Below are 14,573 nucleotides of genomic sequence, written 5' to 3'. Positions count from 1 at the left end.
CTTTCGGGATATAGAAAAATATCTGGACATTGCTGTAAGTTAGATTTTGTATTGTGTGCAGCTTTTTCCGAGTACGGGACTTTGCTGTCGTGCTTCTTTACGCCGCTACCGGCGTGGGGTGGTTCTGTGAAACGTCACCCAGAATCCACCCTGAAGAAGAAATCCGGCTTCTACTCCTAGTTCGTGTGTAAACATACTGTGCACCGTGTACTTGGACGTTTTTATTGTTTATTATCTCGGGCATCCATTCAATATGATTAGTAAAAAGACTAAAGAAGAGGCAAGCCGTTTCTCTTGAAATAAAAGTGGAATAAGAAAGCTTGATGCGGTTGAGGAAGTGGTCAGAACTCTTTTTTTCGTTCCCTTTTTACCACGGAGGAGGAGCTCTTGAAGCGCATCTTCCTAATGTAATTTAAACTTTATTTATCTTTTTAGAGCGCATTATTTTATGAAATGTTCATTTTTTAGTACAAAATAATACAGGTTACTTATACAAGCCTTAAACATACTTATAAAAAATGTAAACATAGAAAATATAGCACTCAAGCAACTTATGAACAAATTCATTCAACTTGTTCGTAAGTCGGGCAGTGTCTGTTCAATTTATGTGTATATATATATATATATATATATATATATATATATATATATATATATATATATATATATATATATATATATATCTATCTCATTAGCCGTACCGCTTATCCTCATTAAGGTCGCGGGGGGGATGGAGCCCATCCCAGCCATCTCCGGGCAGTGGGCAGGGGACACCCTAAACTGGTTGCCAGCCAATCGCAGGGCACACGGGGACAGACAACTCACTCGCTCATTCACACCTATTGACAATTTGGACCGGGCAATTCACCTGAAATGCATGTTTTTGGAATGTGGGAGGAAACCGGAGTGCCCGGAGGAAACCCACGCAAGCACGGGGAGAACATACAAACTCCGCACAGGAAGTCTGGAGCTGGATTTGAACCCACGCAGGAGGTTCCCATGACATGAACTGTGCCGCACAAGCACTTATTGCTGGGTTACTCCTACGCATGTTTTTAATTGAATTGTCTTTATCATATATATCATCTTATACTTAATTGTGGTCAGAGAGCGCACAGACAGCACGGGGCACATTGTGTGTGCGTGTATTGGGTGGGTGTGACTGTTTGCGTACGCGTCTTTCATAGGCTGCTGTGAGCTGTCAGTCAAAGAGCCAGGGTGGGCATGCGCAGTCTACGTCTCAAATCAAAACAAGCCGGGAAGGGCCGCTAGCTTTTAGCGGCTCGTTACATTGAAAACAAATTCATCGATTAATTTGGACTCAAAGTAAAGTCAGACAAACCCAAAGAAATGCTGATTACCAGCAGGTGCTTCGTGGGATTATTATTATTTGGTTCCAGATATGACTCAGGCGGAGTCTGGGAGAGCGGTGCTGCTGGTCCAGCATCGTGCCGGTTCACTAACAACTCTCCGAAGGCTCCACTGTGGACCCTGAATCTTGCCAACACCAGGTCCAAACGGACGATCTGGGACTCGTGGGAAACCACTACATTCGGAAAATGTACCATATTTTCACGACATAATAGTGTCTGATTTTCTTTAAATTTTGCGGCGCACCATACTCGGCACGCCCTTTCCATGTTGGCGTCCGCCATGGTTTGTGGATTTCGTCGTTACGTGAAGAACATGGAAACCGAGCAGCTGCCAGAGAATTTAATATTAATGTATCGAATGTTTACAAGTTGGAGGAAGCTGAAAAACAAATCCTGACAAGTTTTACTTTGTGTTTTAGTTTGGTTGTGGTTTATTCACGTATTTATTACCAACTCCGTTTTGCTATTGCTGTATCTTTAAATATTACCGAGCACTATCACCCTTGTTCACCAACTCATTCACTCTTTCTTCTTTGAGAACTTTGCATTGCTATGCAAAAATGTGAGCATGTCAATGAAGATCATTTTGAGGATGCCCTCAATGATAACAGCTGCTTGGCGTGTATCATGTCTCTTACTCATCATGAAGCTTGTCATTGTTTGAACCAATAGTATCAGTATTATTATGGCACAATTTACAAGGACAAAATAATCACTCAGACATAGCCAGAAATGTCAAACTTGACGGTTAATCTAACCCTTATTAACACCATTGTGTACAAGTTGAGCTTTTATATATATATATATATATATATATATATATAAAAAGCACAATTAAAAACAGATTAAGCCTACTCCCTTTGGGCACATGTTTATGATAATGTTGTATTGTTGAGCTGATTTTTTTTCTTTTTTGTGTCTGGTGCAAATAATGTGTTGTCCCTTTTTGTTGATTAGTGGTTGGTACTGTTTTTTTTTGTGCTGTGCCCAAATAAACTTCATTCCTTAATTGAACTGAAAAAAAGTTTCTCACTCACCCACACTCAGTCACTATCAGCCTAACAAGCAAAGGCTAGCGCATCACACGAGCGACCAGACTAACTCTACGTTTCGTCACTTAATCACTCAGATTTTGATTCCTTATGAAGAACAATCAAACACTGCTTAAGATGCTTCCACTCAATTAAAAAAAGCTCACAGGCATTAATCAGCTAAAAAGCAAACGCTAACATCAGCTAGCTGCGGAAGATGAAGGTGAGGTTTCCACCAATAAAAACGCAACTCAACAAATCACAAAAGATAATATAGTGACTTACCCTGCTACTGAGCTCCTTTCATCCTCTTCGGTGACTGCATATTTTTGTTTTGATTGCTATCTTGCTCCTATGCCATGTCACCTTTTTTTGTTTTGTGAAGTGTTAAGTGCTGCCACATTTTGCGGACTTCGGTCTAACTATCTTCTCCGTGTCTGTTTCAGGAGTTAAATTTACGATAGCCTTTGAAAATAGTGCCTTAATTCGCACTCCACCTCGCTCGAGTGCATGTGACGTCAATGGTTGTGCTGAGTAACACATTCATTGCGTCACACAACGAATATATGACCTAAATCTTTGGCAACGCTTTTAATCATCAATTTGAATCAATTTGTTGTTGCAACTCCAAATTATACATATATATTTTTCTGGTTTCAATAAAAAAACAAATCTACTATTATGTGCTTTGTTTTTTATGGTTAGGGTTTTATTTTAACAATTAAAAAATATATATTTATATACTATTTTGCTGCCGAGTTGACAGCAAATGACTTGATAATGATGCTCATACGAAATTTCACGATAAGTCCTCCACGTGAAACCATAATATGAAAAAAAAAAGAGTATACACACGAATAAACGAGGAAATAAAGGACAATTTGCCATAGCTTGGTAAAACAACTTGTTCTGGAAGTTATATTGAAAAATCACTAGGCACGCAGACACCTAGCTTTTAAGTTACTCAGTTTAGTGTAATTGTTGCCAACTAAAAGAGGCAACAGAGATGAATACAGTAGATACAGGTGAAGGGTACGGAAGAGACCTCTGGGCAGCAAGCGTAGCAGTCTCTGCTAAAGCCTTTCATGATGCTTTGATGTCCCTGACAAAGGATAGTGCTAAAATTGATTGTGCTTCCTTTCGGCTTGATTTAACAAAGTACCTAGAATTTGATATAACAATCAAGGCTGTTTAAATAAATGTGTGTATGAAATTAAATCTGACTATACACTCGGTTGTGGAGGAAGATAAAATAATATGCGAAAGTGAGCAACCTGCGCCATTTTAAAATGTTCATTTCAATTTGATTGGATTCGATGGGTTGACCTTTTTTTCCTATTTTTCCTGTTAATCAATTAATCAATTGTTAACATGACAAATCTGATCAATCGGCAACAAGCAATGATTTATGCTTGTTTGCACAGAATCCCTTGAGACCAGTTACTAGAAATAGAACATGTGGGAAAGGGCAATGTCAGCGAATCATTACTGTACTGCACGCTATCTTGTTTTATGGCACAATTTCACCACTTACTGTCAATACTTCATTCGCTTAAGGATGCTTTTCTTTTTTTCTTTGAAGAGGGCGGAATATATTTATAGAAGTAGATAGTTCAAACTGTGTATTGGCGCACATAAATGTCCTGAAGGAAATTGCCCAGTTGTTATTATTGCTTTCTCCCAGTGATCAGTCATCTATATCAGGAGGTAGCAGGATATTCCATTGTTTTCATTTTTGTATACTTATTATCTGTTCATGAGGTAGCACAGGTGAATATATGTATTAGCTTATTAAGTCGTTTAAGATTGCACTGCAAAAAATAAATCAAAGTGTATAAATCTTGAACATAGTATGGCTGATTTTAATTATATTGTCTTACTGTGAGGAAGACTTTCATGTGAGGTGGACGGTTGATAGTAAGGAATTGGTAATTAACGTCTGTGTCAAAGTGTCAATCAATACTGATTTCCACTCAGCCACCAGGCAATCTAAAACACTTACTGAAGGACAGGCTGCTGAGAGAGCCAGAATGGAAACAGGGGCAGGGGGATGAGAGAAAGGTTGAAGGAGAGATCAGAAACAATCGCTTGACAATGCATCACTATCGTCGTCAAAGGCATCACTGAATAATTTAGTCAGTTTGGATGGAAAATTCCCAAAAGGAGGCAAAAAAGACAAAGCTGGCGAGATTTGTTGATATGTTGGCCTCTATTTTAAAAGGACAATTTTTGTCTCAATGTTTAATATTATTGTATACCTTCTAAATGTTGTCTTGCGTATTTGAGTCTGAATTTCTCTTGCAAAAAGCGGTTCCGTCTAGCAGGGCTGCAAAGATTAGTCGACGTAGACAGAAAAACGATAATAAGAATGAATTCTATTGTTGACTACCGTTGCCGGAAACATTTTATCAACAGAGTGAGGCATGTATACATGAATATTATTTCTGCTGGGAGTTTTGCAAGCGCAATAGCATCTCTGTCTCAAGCAGTAACATAAGCATGCAGAAATGGCAGCATTAACATCAAGTACACCTACAAAATATTTCAAAGTTTAAGAACATTTTAGCCCTGATATAGCCATCAAAAAGATCACTTGCAAATTTTGTTAAGCAGACCTTGCATATCACACCTGTAATGGACAGAACCACACCCGCCTACCGACGACAGTTTCTACGCTAGTTTCTACACCTGTCCGTAAACCCCCCGGACAACGTTGTTTTTACAACAGTCTACGATGGACAGTTTCAAACAGGTGCAAATCAAGTGTCTACAAGTGAGCCCCAGGACAATCAGCCTCTACAGATTTATAATTAAGATTCAAATCATCGAAGCTTGAGTATTTTATGGCGTGTTAGATTAATTGGCCATATTTGGCGTCTGGAGAACTTTATTTTTTACAGCTCTAGCACCTTAGGAGGAACTCCCGCAAGAAAGTCGAATGACACATTTCTGGTTGTAGATGACATCACGAGGTCATATGATTTTAACAGGCCATAGAAAATCCTTGATCATTAGTTTTGTTGATTAACTTAACTTCCACACTCGACAGTCTATCAACAATGTTTCGCATACACCACAGAAAACACTAAACCTTCTAAATGTGCCAATTCAACCTATAAATGTGCCGAGTTTGTCTCGTTTAAATGTTTATTTATTTATTGTACAAATAAATCCCAGACTTCCTGTGCGGAGTTTGTATGTTCTCCCCGTGCTTGCGTGGGTTTCCTCCGGGCACTCCGGTTTCCTCCCACGTTCCAAAAACATGCATTTCAGGTGAATTGGCCGGTCCAAAATTGTCCCTAGGTGTGAATGAGCGAATGAGATGTTTGTCCCTGTGTGCCCTGCGATTGGCTGGCAACCAGTTCAGGGTGTCCCCTGCCCACTGCCCGGAGATAACTGGGATGGGCTCCAGCCCCCCCGCAACCCTAATGAGGATAGGCGGTACGGCTAATGAGATGAGATGAGATAAATCCCATAGTTTGTCAGATCAATAATAATAATAATTTCTATCAAAATTAATGAACTATTAAATTGATAACTCACAGTAAAATACAAACTAATGTATTTGGTTTTCCCCTCAGAAATAATTGAAAATTTGAGACTGATTTTGACATACCTTTAAGTAAGAGGCTGCTTTACTCTAAAAAATGAAATCTTGTGTCGGACATCTGGCATCCTATCTTGGTTAATTCGCTGACTGCAAAGTGCCTGCCCGCAAACTAATAAACACATTAAATGTATTTAAAATTAATCAAAGATTGAAATGAATTAAAATTAATTAAAATGAAGCAAATACCACTATACGTATAATGTCAAACTGTCTGACAAATATATTGAAAATTAAATGCATGCAGTCAGAAAGACAAATTTCAGTTTTTAAAACATTAAAATTGTCAACATCAGTTTTTAAACCGTTTTATTTTAAACTGATGCAGACTTTGCAGTTGACAACTGAATGTACATTACAAAATGCATATAATATTTATTTGATTTACTGTTCTACTGTTATTATTGAGCATGTTCTTGGTTCACAGGGGTAAGAAATTTAATTGATTTTGATTTATTATTTTTTTCCCTGTCACTAAAAATGGACAAAGATTAATGGATTTATTTCTCTACGGAGTTCTGCAAATAATTGGTTTTAAATTTTTATCAACGTTTTATTAGAATCTGCAGTGTGTTTTTTTTGTGTTTATTGCCATTTTCCACAACTAAATCAACTTCATGTTAAATTCAAGAAAAAATATATAATCATAATTATTTAACAAATTCTTTCAATAGTCGGTGATTACTGATGACTATTTAAATAACACGTTTGTTGCAGCCCTCTTGTGTAACGGTAAATGACAAGGATTAGGTCTCCTCTTGCATAAGGCAGATACAGTAAGTATATCCATGAATAAGTTACACAGAAAGGACGGATATTAATAGAGCATCTGGCCATTCCAGTCTCTTTGTGTTCTGTCGGATTGGCGTGAATTGTGAAAAATGGGTGGGGAGTGACTCGGCTCGCCTGTCAACAGACATCAGGATTTGTATCTGGATTACATGCCTAGGAGAATGAGTTTTATTTCAATCACCAATACTGATCACAGCCAAATAAATTGGACTGCCAGGACAATTTAAAATGTTTTTCATCCCTCCTTTTCTTTTCTCTGTATTTTGAACAGGAGACTCAGATGCCTAAGTGCACATTAAAATGTCTCATATTAAAGTGTACTGAGCATTTAGTGCTGCAATCTTGGGAATTTAGCATTGATTTTACGTCCGCCCACATCACTCATTTACTCTTCGTTTAGCAATCTTTCGCCATCCACCCTTTTGTCATTTTGTGATCTCCACATTTTGTGCTTGCAGTCAGGACAAATGTGTAAAATCATATACTAATATTACATTGGGATGTGTCTAAAAAAATATTCCAAGTATATTTTCATTTTTGTATGTTTTCTAGCTCAAACGTACACAGCCTAATATTTTAAAAGCAATGCAATGTGTTAACTATGGCAATCTGACCTCTAAACAATCTAATGTCCCCTGTGGTGTTCCTCAAGGCTCTGTACTTGGCCCCCTTCTTTTTAGTATTTATATGATCCCGCTTGGTGACATTATCCGCAAGTATAATATTAGTTTCCATTGCTATGCAGATGACACTCAACTGTATGTGCCACTGGAAAAAAACTGGACATTTAAGTTGTAGAAATCTGGAGGCTTGCCTTACTGAGATTCAAAGATGGATGTCAAATAATTTTTTACGCCTTAACCCAGAAAAAACTGAAATGTTGATTATTGGTCCAGCTCACTGTTGTCAGTTGTTTTCAAACACTACCCTGAACCTAGACAAATGTAATATCACCCATAGTGACTCGGTCAAAAATCGAGGTGTTATATTTGATCCTAATCTGTCGTTTCAGTTACACGTGAAAAATATTACTTGAATAGCTTTCTACCACCTCCGTAGTATTGCGAAGATTCGTTCAATGCCGTCCCAATCAGATGCAGAGATTTTAATTCATGCGTTTATTACTTCTCGGCTTGATTACTGTAATGTATTGCTTTCTGGTCTCCCGATGTCTAGCATTAAAAGTTTGCAGCTGGTTCAGAATGCGGCAGCTAGACTTTTGACTAAGACCAAAAGGTTTGAGCATATCACTCCTGTATTGGCCAACTTGCACTGGCTCCCAGTCCACTTAAGATGTGACTTAAAGGTTCTCTTATTAACATATAAATGTTTGCATGGGCTTGCACCCTCTTATCTCTCCGATTTGATTTCCTCCTATGGGGCCCGGTGTTATGGAACGCCCTGCCTCTGGAGATAAGATCTGCAACCTCAACGGAAGTTTTTAAATCGAGGCTTAAGACACACTTCTATTCCAAAGCATATGATTGATGCCCACCTCATATTCTGTTTTGTCCTGTCTTTTTCCGACGCCTGACTGGCTGATACGAAGGAGAAGGATGATTTGGGATGGGTCAGCGGACCAGCGTCTGACCTGCAGCATGTCAACCCCTGCATTTACCAGCTGGCAGAGACGGGAGGCAGCGTCGTGGCCGTCATAGACTTTCTGGACTGGTTTGCAGGCTGGGGGCGTCGTTGATGTCATGCACTTTCCGGACATTTTCAACATCTTACCTAATGTTTACTATTATGTGTACAGTAATGCTAATTGTAATTCACCCTGGTCAATCCTGGAAGGGGGATTACCACATGTGAGGTCCTTTCTCAAGGTTTCTCTTTTCTCCTCACACTGAGGTTTTTGAGTTGTTCCTTGCCCGCATGCTGGTTTAAGATCAGGTAATTGTGTAATTTTGTAATTGTAATCCTGTGCAGTCCTTTGAGACATTTTTGTGATTAAGGGCTGTATAAATAAATGCGACTTGGCTTGACTTGAAAACGCAATGCAATAGGGGTACTTTAGAAGTGTTTAATTGCATGATTTGGCAACATCCAGTGGGAATATTAAAAATTATTTGAAGCAGCTCATATTTTTTCTTATGCTTCTCTCGGCATCGTCTCATGGGCCAGATTAAATGTGTTGATGGGTCTGATATGGCTCATGGGTTCTAGTTATGAATATTTTGTTTGTTTGTTTGTACATGATTCAATTGTTTGTTTGTACATGATTCAAATTGAATCTTTTCTTCCGGCGCCGTCACGAATGGCAGCCACTCCAGCAGCTCCCGTGTTATTTTCGATTGTTCTAGATTGTTCTCAGCTCAGGGATGCTGCTGGAAATGTGAATTTCCCTTCGGGGATGAACAAAGTATCTATCTATCTATCTATCTATCTATCTATCTATCTAGTTCTTTGACTCCTGTGTTGACCAGAAGAAGTAGAGTCTAAAATCTCGGCAAAAAAATTAACAAAATTGCCTGTTTTTCATAACAGTGAAGAATAAGGACATTTTATGTAATGTACACACACATTCTAGTTTGGGAAGCAAAATATCTTGACAGCACTTTCATCTTGCTAAGAATCTTGTGATTCAGACTTAATTCTCATATTATGTGTGGTACGAGTACTAACTTAACAACTCACAAACCTCTTTAATGCCAGAGACATTTGAAATTAATTTGCAAATTTTGAACAAAGCACCTGCCAAGCAAATGGACAACTATCAACTCATGAAATGATTACAGTCGTGTTGCAGGCAAATGTATTCACTGAGACAAAGCACACGGATGGCTTTGATTTGTGCTGACAGCTGACTGCACTCATGAGTCAGTTTGAGTCATGCAGATTATTTAGTGCAAGAGTGAGTGTGCATACTGTAATCTCACAGTTACTGAGAGTCTGACTAATTATAAAAAGTACTTTTCCCTCCTAATCTGCTGTGACAGGAGCGATATGTAAAGTTAGATGAAGTAAAAAAAAAAGTCATTCTGTCTACTGAAGTTTCGTCAACTGTGTTCAATTTAATTAATCGTCCAAATCTGAGACAAAACACATTTCAAAGATTGCTTTTTTTTCTTCACAGCAATACTGTTGCCCTCAGCGGGGTATATAGTCATGGCCAAATGTGTTAAAAAACAGCAGAGTAAGAGAGGGACATAAAACTAGGGTAAACAGAGGATTTTTATGATGCAGATAGGAAAGCAATTCTGGTCTGTAGGGTGTGCAGATTTCACTAATGTAAACCATAAAGAAGCATATTTAAGTTGTTTGGGTACACTGTCTAGTGTACCTCAGTTGAGAAAAAGAAACGGTCTTGTTAAAAAAAGCGGGGTGGGGAGAAGGGGTGAAAGGGAATTGTCTTAATTAATAATATTGTATTTTTTTTTAATCACCAAGACAACAAAATAAAGAGGGACAAGTGTTGTTTACATTAATTATCGCCTGCACAGTTAAGACTACGAAGCTTTGTGACCTTTCTGACCTACTACTCTATGTCAATGTTGTTGTGCAAGTCTCTGTCTTTTTTAGAGAAGCAGCTCTTTCAGCTCGGCTCACTAAAAAGAGCTAGCTCTTTCCCTACCCAAACTGCTCTTCAGATTGTTTTTGTTGCTTTTCATCCATATCTTACCAATTATGTGCACAAAATGACCTAAAAGGGGGAAAAAATTAAAAGACAGACTGATGTGTATTGATGATTTATTCTCCTAGAAGTGTATGATTTTAGTTTTTTATGAAAAGAAAATTAAATCGCAGTCATGAATTATCAAGAACCGTGATATAAATCGAATTGGCACCTTACTATCGTGATACAATAGAATCGCAACCAAAGCATAATATCCCATCATTTATACTCATTTTAAATTATCAGGTAAAATTTAAAACTCTTCTGACACGAGACTAAAATATTTACTTGAATTTTATATCAATATGCCCGTTTACAGAATAAACACTATTTTAAACAGGATTCTACCATTGTCGAAGCGACAGACACAACAAAGTTTAGAAATGTTCACCTTGGACAAAGAAACTTGCAAATACAAACACATATGGCATCATAGACCAAACAAAATCCCTAATTATCCTATTGGACAGGATACTCTTACTTCTCTGGTGTAAGTTATTTATTTTTTCTGTGTGGATCCAAAATCTTACTTGAAAACAGTTCACTGTATAAATTATATGTGAGTTCGGCATCAATAAAGCATGAATTTAGTTCACTCAAATAGACAATTTTATAAATTAATAATTTTTTTTTTTTATATGCTGGACCGTGAAGCATTTTTAAGTAAAAAAAAAAAGCAAATGATTTATTTCAGACATTTATGTAACGAGAATAGTGTGGTGACACCAGGTTAAGATATATTTGATAGATGAGAAAAGTTTCAGTGTGGCTCAATGTAGCTCTTAATCTCTTAGTTCCTCAACAATTCTGTGCTATGCAGTAATTACATTTGACCTCAGAGCCACTACAAGGAAGTCGCGTGTTAACAAGTGGTGAAGGCAAATTCATATTTCAAAAGGAGTATTGCAATTGAATGTTGCTATGAAGTGATTCTCTTCATCACTTCTGAAGAATCTATCAATTGATGCAATGAAGCGCACCTGGAAAAATCAGACCTTTTCTTTATCTCATAAGCGTTAAGTCAGTGGGTGTTGACTTAATATCAGATGTCATAACAAATTTCCAGTTTATAATAAGGATCGGCTGATATGGGTTTTTTGAGTGTCAAAACGAATACAAATTATGAGGAGACAGTAAAGAAATTTGAATTTCAATACAACTAACATGAGTAATATTTCAATTAGAATTAAAAACTAACCGTGCAGGAAATAAAATTCTTAACAAGCTCGCAAATTGAAAAGTGGAGGCACTTCTGTTTTAGAGCCAGATTGACAAACTAATGTTATGGTAACACCTAATCACTCAGCCTTCCACATGAGCATGCTTTTTCACAAACACACACACTCACTAATTAACTAGTTATGATAAGAGCCAATATATCAGTCACTACCTAATCGTGCCTCTCTATTTCAAGGTAACCAGACATTTTACGCAATCTCTTAATCGCAAACTTTTTTCTGCCACAGACACAGGCATGTCGGGACAGTATAGCAGAGCTGCTGCTCTAACGTTATTGTTCCTGCTTCAGTGGCTACGCCACAGGTCACTTATCCCATCAGGAGGCGCAGGGTGCGTTGCATCTGAGGAGAGGGAGAGCAGCATCTGAGCCTAATTAACCCAGATTTAGATATATTTAATCGGCCCTTCGAATATATAAAAATGCGGATACAGATATCCATCAAAATCCCAAATATCGGTGCCGATAATCGATCGACTTTTAGTTTTGAAACACTATACTCCCAATCATTAGAAAGTGGAAAGATCGAGACAATCCTGAGAGGACAATTGCCTTCTTGTGTGCAGCCACATATCAAATGTTGATAGACATGAGATTTGCGATTAGTTTATGCGGATTCCTTTTTAGATTTGGAACTATTTATGTAATAGTTCTAGAGATGAGGGTCTTTTGTCATATTTTAGGATATTCAGTACAAGTCAGTACATACAAAAAAAAGATTGCCTACAACAGAAAAATAAAATAAAAATATTTTATCATTATCTTAACACAATTACTGATGAAAATAAAAACCTTTTTTTTTTTCAAAGCATATAGATAACTGATATTCTGAATGAGTGCAGAGTTTGGGGCCGGAGGTTTTGATGGTCCCATTGACCTACCAGAAAACGTACATGTATTCCCGCAAACATGTTTTTGAAGTCATTTTTTTGTTAGACCGATCTCGTGTTGCCCATTTTGGCTCTAATGCGGATCATCTCGGTCTCTAGTAGCAGACGACAACATCATGGTAGATTGTTAATTTTATCTTGTTTGCATGTCTGTCTTACTCTCAGTAAATAGGTGCTGAGTTGCGTTTTTACGGTTTATAATCACTTAATAAGGGGAATTGCATTTATAAATAAAGGAAACAATTGGCTGAAGTTGATAGGTATGCATATAGGTCAAACCGTGATATGAAATGCTAAATACCTCAATTCTACATGCTATACTCCAAACTGAGCACTTTTTGATCAAATGCAAGAGGTCACACCACCCACTATCTTGTACAATTAAGGTACAATTTTTGCATGAAATCCAAACAAATTTTTGACAAACGCCTTGCACACTATAAATCACTGTTGCAAAAGGAAACTGAAGGGCATGGATACATTACCTGCATTATCCCCGTATGGCTTTGGTGGCTTGACAGTCTCCCCAAAGCTGTTAGCGGCCTTGGTAGTGCTTAACTTCTTAGGATCCGGTGTAGTCACCATAAACGTCCTTTGGGAAAGCTTCGTAGTAGTGCTAGTGGTTGTGGCCACCATGGTAGTTGAGGCCCGAGTGGGAATGGCAACTTTGGGCCCCGGTTTACCATCCTCATCTATACTATCTGTCCCTGTGGGTCCCCAATCAATAAATCCAGCCATGGTCGTAGTCCGGCTCTCCTGAGACTTATCAACGTTCTCCCATTTAAGCTGCCTTCTGGTGCGAAGTAGCACCCTTGTTGTTTCAGCTTCCCTCTTGCCTCTGGAAAAAGCTGCTGGAGATCTTGCAATCACAATACCTCCTGTCTCCATTTTGGAGTACATCGACCAACATTCCTTACATGTTGTCTGTGGTATGTGCTGGAGCCTTTGAGGCTTTTGCACTGTAACTTTTGGTCCTGTTCCTAATTTATCCTCTTGTGGAGGGGGGATAGGGTTCAAAAGTCTGCGCGCCAGAGGACTGACTGTCCTCCAGTGGATCTTGCTCGGCATATCCCATACGGGCTGCAGACGAGATCTTGACTTAGGCACCGGCTTAGGCATGAGTTTGAGCCCCAAACCAGGACCAAGAGGGCTGCAGACGGAGAAGTCCAAGGTCATGTGTGTCATTGCAAGTAGAATCCACACTCTGTGCCCCACACAGCTGCCTGGCCTTGAACCAGATGGACTGCTGATAAAAAAATAAAATATAACAACATTAAATAGGAAAGTCCATATAGTAAGGCTGTGCATTACATACTAAAACCATACAATTTCAGTAAGAGTCCATCATGAAGATCAAACTCTTATATCTACCTCTGAGATGATTGAAAGCAACACACAAGGTTATCTTTATTCTTATTTAATGCCTTCTTTATGACAGAAATAAACACGTTTTACAGAGGCACATGATATTGTATCAATTGTGGTGAGAACAGGAGCATTCAAGACCAAGAGCAGACTGGGAATATCGAGCATGTCACAGAATTATGAAGCCAAATTAATTTTTTTTAGCCCCCATGCTTGACAATAGAGAACAAAACTGGGACATGATTAAGTAAATACGTATATACATTTATTGGTCACTTTGAAAGATTTATAACTCTGATCTACCACTGTCTTTTTATGCACATGTACAGAAGCGGTGCTGACATTGAGAGCTCATAAAAGTCACTTCCAATATAAAAGATTGGGAGGAAAGCACAAATATGTTGGCTGTTAAATAATTTATGGTGGCATTTTAAATGGGCCATAAAGAGTAATTGGTGTGATCATGATGCAGCAGTAACAAGGTCAACGTAATATTGACAGCAATAATTAGAATTTTCAGAGCTTCAGCCCTGACTTTTATTTATCACACTGGAGATAACTTCAGGCCAAGATAAAGCAATGCCTAGATTTATCAATTTTAAGTTTGATAAGTGTGATGTTTTCACATAAGGGAAGCAGTGAAAGGAGGCAAAATATAGGGT

The 14,573-nt window shown here is 38.2% G+C and overlaps 1 protein-coding gene and 1 pseudogene across 2 annotated transcripts in view; both read right to left on the bottom strand.

Annotated features, from left to right (window-relative positions):
- LOC148369595 (uncharacterized) overlaps positions 1-14,573 on the bottom strand; it is a 122,928-nt pseudogene that overhangs the window by 39,955 nt on the left and 68,400 nt on the right.
- ajap1 (adherens junctions associated protein 1) overlaps positions 1-14,573 on the bottom strand; it is a 46,200-nt gene that overhangs the window by 13,699 nt on the left and 17,928 nt on the right. The window contains exon 2 of one of the 2 annotated variants that reach the window (XM_088331683.1): positions 13,032-13,792. In XM_088331683.1, the coding sequence (XP_088187809.1) occupies positions 13,032-13,792 (761 nt within the window). The remainder of the gene's footprint in view (positions 1-13,031; positions 13,793-14,573) is intronic. The other variant, XM_088331684.1, reaches the window with a different exon arrangement.

The sequence above is a fragment of the Urocampus carinirostris genome, chromosome 3 (genome assembly GCF_059441175.1).
Source record: "Urocampus carinirostris isolate Australia breed hairy pipefish chromosome 3, RoL_Ucar_1.0, whole genome shotgun sequence".
NCBI lineage: Eukaryota > Metazoa > Chordata > Actinopteri > Syngnathiformes > Syngnathidae > Urocampus > Urocampus carinirostris.
Note: the sequence above shows the minus strand (reverse complement) of the source record. Positions and strands in the feature narration are given on the sequence as shown.